Genomic DNA, 4,513 nt, shown 5'->3' on the forward strand with positions numbered 1-4,513 from the left:
CCCCACACACACACGGGCTGCCAACCCATGTTCCAATTTCAAGTCTGGGTCCTATTGCAGGGATGTGTGACTTCCTTCCTGAAAGTGACTTAACCTTTCTGTGTTTTCAGTACAACATAGTTTACTGCCCATGTCGATGACCTGCATGCTAAAGTGATTAGGACTGAACCATTTTCTCCAGCCCTGTTTGCAGACTGCTGATACCGTGGGAGGTGGGGGTGGGAGGTGGAGATAAACAGAGTCCTTTTCCCAGGCTGATCTCACTCCTGGGGGCTGTGAGGAAACCAGGGAATCTGGAAGAAAGCTTAAGGCCTGGCACTGTGAGAATGGGAGGAAGTGTGTGCGGGCCAGGGGTTTTTGTATTCTGGTGCTGCTTGTGAGATTGACCGTTGACTCTGACATGCAATCAACAAATTCCCTGCCAAGTTGCAGGGGTGCAAGTATGACTTCAGCAAATCCATTATCATTTCCCCCCAGTGGTTCCAGTATTTTTATACTGAACATTTCTTTTTTCCTGTTAAGACAAAAGCCTCAAAGCTGTGGCTGTTGGAAGCATGTTCACTTAAGCTCTGGGTTCAAACCGCAGCTTTGAAACTTTGAAGCTTTTCTTTCATAAAACAAAACACAGTAGTGTATGTCTGTAATCCCAGCACTCAGGAGGTGGAGGCAGGAGAATTAGAAGTTCAAGGCCCAAGAAATCCAAGGATAACCTGGACTACTTGAGACCCTGCCTCAACCTTAAAAAGAGACTAGGCAGGAGACTAGAGACTGCTGATTTTAGAAAGGACCAAAGTTCAGTTCTGATGGTTTACAAATGCGTGTATCTCCTTCCAGGATAATTCAAGGTCCTCCTCTTTAGCTTCTACGAGCAAAAAATACACACATATGTACACACACACACGAAAAAAAGTGAAGAGATGGCTCAGCAGTTAAGAGCACTGGCTATTCTTCTAGAGAACCCATTTTTGATTCACAGCACATGTCTGCAACCACATGTAACTCCAGTTCCAGGGTCCTCCCAAGTTGAAGAAAAACCAAAGTCCTGGAGATATTGGCCATTTGGAAGCTCTCGCTGGATTTTCTTACCCTTCACCTTAATGAGAAATCCCACTGCAGCAAGCAGCAGATCCTAGAAAGACCCGCTTTCTGCTGCTTTCTGAATGGGCACATGGTAAAGTTGGAGAGTTTTCCCTAGAGACCCCTTTCTAGGCTGGCCCCAAAGGCTTTTAGGGTTGGTTCTCCTGTAGCTTGAAGGTCAGACACTTGGCATATTTATTCTGGTTCCAAACCCCTTCCACTCTAGAGCAGAAGATAGGGGTCATGAGGCAGTGGTAGTCATGCAGCATTCGCAGGGAATGGCATAAGATCCTCTTCTCTCTCCATCTTTTACAATCCTGATGTTAGGTCTTTGAATAAAATAACTAATGATGTCACTGCTCAAGCAAGCAGGTTTTTGAGCGTATAAAGACAGCTCGAACTATTCAGGGCCACTTGCTTGACTATCAACAAGTGATCACTGTCTTCACCTTCGCTGTCCTCAGATTCCAGAACCCCAGCAGCCCTGGTGGCCAGCAATTCAGAGGGTTTCTGGGAATAAGGGTGAATATGATCAAAATACACTGCATACACATATGAAAACCTCAATAAATTAAAATACGTTATATATAAAAACTTGATGAGCCAGGCAAAACCTACTGTTCAAGCACTCAGGAGCATGAACCATCAAACACCAACCAGGGTAGGCATGCAGCTCTATTGACAAAGCATGAAACTTGGAGGACCCAGAGTTCCAAGTCAGCCGGGGGTCACTGCATGAGACCCTGCCTGTCTCAAAAACAAAACTAATTGGAACTTCAAGCTTGTTTATTATATTCTTTCTAAATGAAGATTTTGGGCTAGAGAGACAGCTCACTGCCTGCTCTCCCAACGTACTGGCCTTTGGGCATCAGGAATGAGATGGACAGACACACATGCAGGCAAAATACATGATACACACAAATCTTTAAAAACAAAAAACTTGGGGGCTGGAGAGATGGCTCAGTGACTAAGAGCACCGACTGCTTTACCAAAGGTCCTGAGTTCAAACCCCAGCAACCACATGGTGGCTCACAACCATCTGTAATGAGATCTGACGCCCTCTTCTGGTGTGTCTGAAGACAGCTGCAGTGTACTTACGTATAACAATAAATAAATCTTTAAAAAAAAACTTAGGCTGGGCAGTGGTGGCACATGCCTTTAATCCCAGCACTTGGGAGGCAGAGGCAGGCGGATTTCTGAGTTCGAGGCCAGCCTGGTCTACAGAGTGAGTTCCAGGACAGCCAGGGTTATACGGAGAAACCTTGTCTAAAAAAAAAAAAAAAAAAAAAAAAACCCAAAAAACAAAAAACTTAGGGCTAGCTGTGGTGACATAACACCTTTGATTCCAGCAGAGGCAAGCTGATCTCCATGAGTTTGAAGCCAGCCTGGTCTACACAATATGTGTCACAGCAAAAATAAAACCAACTTTAAAATTTATTGTGTATGTGTCCAAGTATGTATGCATGTATTCAAATATAAGAGGCCAGAAAAAGCCACTGGATCCCCAGAATCTAACTTTACACATGGCTGTGAGGACCCAATAGGACTAGTGGGTTGAGACTGAACCCAGATCCTCTGCCAAAGCAGCAAGCACCCTTGTCGCCTGAGCCATCTCTCCAGTTCTTTTTTTTCCCTTTAAGAATGTAAACTCGGGCTGGAGAGATGACTTAGTGGAAGAGCACTGACTGCTTTTCCAGAGGTCCTGAGTGAGTTCAATTCCCAGCAACCACATGGTGCCTCACAACCATCTGTAGTGGGATCTGAGTCCCTCTTCTGGTGTGTCTTAAGTCGGCTACAGTGTACTCATATAAATAAAAAGGTTGGATTGATCTTGGACACTTATTGGAATGGAGTCACTTGGATTTTCTGCTTCATGAAGGTCTTTTTTTTTTTTTTTTAAATGTTTTTAAGATTTATTTTATGGGCTGGTGATCTGAATGAACTGAAGAAGAAACTCATGATCCACAGAAAGTAGGAGTGGCTCAGTGTAAAGCCCCTGCCTAGAATCCCCCTGTGAGGGGCTGAGGGCGTAGCTCAGTGGTAGAGTGTTTGTAGAGCTGTGGTCTCCACATATTTAGCACTGTGGTAGAAGGGAGCTGTGCTAAGTCCTGGGCAGCAGAGGAAGGGTAGAAGAAAATAACAAGATCCCTGGGTTGGTCATAGCACTTTATTGAGGGGCGGGGCTCCGACATCTGCACAGCTACAACCTGAGGATAGAGGGCAGAGCTGAGGTGAATGAGTGGAGGGGTGCACCCCCACAGCCTTTCTCACTTAATGCCCCTTCTGATTTGAGACTTTCGGTTGGTTCCCTTAGGTATTCTCTTCACCCCTATTCTAGATTCCTGGGCCCCCACTGGTTGACGAGTCAGGGAGTTTGGGAAGGGCCTGACATTGGCAGCTTTCAAAAGGGAGGAAGGCTAAGCTACCTACCACTGGGTAAGATAGAATGTCAGTCAGCCACCATGCTGGTGGGTCTCACTTACTGAATCTCACGGAAGGCCCGCTTCTCTACCAGCTTCACTTTGTATTTGCGCTTAAACCTGGAGAAGGGAAAAATGTGGTGAGCATCTCTTATCTCTGGCGGTTTGGGAAGGGAGAGGGGAGAGAGGAGTGTTGAAGTGTCTCAATTCCCCTCCCATCCTTCCCACTGTGGCAGATCTTACTTGGCTCGTTCCCGGGGCTCAATCATATTTCTCTTCTGGAAGCTCTTGAACCTGTCTCGAAGAATGTTACCTTCTGGCTGTGGGACAAAAGGACGGAGAGACTTAGGCAGGATCCTAGATAGCACTGGGTTCAGCCAGAGCTCAGCATCTTCCTAGAGCCTCCACAGAGTACCCCCAGATACACCCTGCTGAGCTCCAGCGGACTCTATACTGTACTCAAGTCAATGTGTGCTATCCTAGCTAGGCTCAGAGGACCAAAGTCAGGCTAGGCCCCAGATGTGAGGAGACTCACTAGGGACTGACGCAAGATAGGCTGTGACAAAGGCCTTCTGAGGGTCAGAGGCTTACACCAGCACCTGCCCTCCCCACCTCACCCCAGACCCTGTGCCCTCAGACCCCAGGCAATGGCCCAACTGGCTCAGCCCAGGGCAGCCATGGTGTCGCCCACAGCCCCGGCGGGCACGGGGAGCAAGGATGGTTATCATCACTGGGCACAGGGTCCCCATAGCACTCTGCCACCCTCATGGCAAGTACCTTCAGTGTCCTGAGTGAGCCAGACAGCTCAGAGCTGAGCTGCACATCAATCTCAGGGGCCTGGTACCTGCAGAACACAGGGTTGAGGACACTCAGGGATCTGCCTCCCACAGGAAAAAAGAATGATATAGCCTGCAGACCTCCATTTCCTGGAGCCCTAGCCTGTGCCTCACTTGAGCCGTCCCAGCCTTCGGGGCTTGTCAGCCTCTACCAGTCGCCTTATACGCCGCTGCTCCCTC

General features: G+C 47.8%; 1 protein-coding gene and 1 non-coding gene across 2 annotated transcripts in view; both read right to left on the minus strand.

Moving 5' to 3' along the window:
- Window positions 1-3,556: 3,556 nt before the first annotated feature.
- Nop53 (NOP53 ribosome biogenesis factor) overlaps window positions 3,557-4,513 on the minus strand; it is a 7,282-nt gene continuing 6,325 nt past the window's right edge. Inside the window, exons 6-9 of the mRNA XM_031384107.1 lie at window positions 4,448-4,506; window positions 4,275-4,341; window positions 3,741-3,817; window positions 3,557-3,617 (exon numbers count right to left, since the gene is read on the minus strand). Of these exons, the coding sequence (XP_031239967.1) occupies window positions 3,557-3,617; window positions 3,741-3,817; window positions 4,275-4,341; window positions 4,448-4,506 (264 nt within the window). The remainder of the gene's footprint in view (window positions 3,618-3,740; window positions 3,818-4,274; window positions 4,342-4,447; window positions 4,507-4,513) is intronic.
- Window positions 4,126-4,234, minus strand: LOC116104394. Its single transcript, XR_004123886.1, has one exon. It is a non-coding gene; the product is annotated as a small nucleolar RNA SNORD23 (small nucleolar RNA).

Source organism: Mastomys coucha, unplaced genomic scaffold, assembly GCF_008632895.1.
Source record: "Mastomys coucha isolate ucsf_1 unplaced genomic scaffold, UCSF_Mcou_1 pScaffold21, whole genome shotgun sequence".
NCBI lineage: Eukaryota > Metazoa > Chordata > Mammalia > Rodentia > Muridae > Mastomys > Mastomys coucha.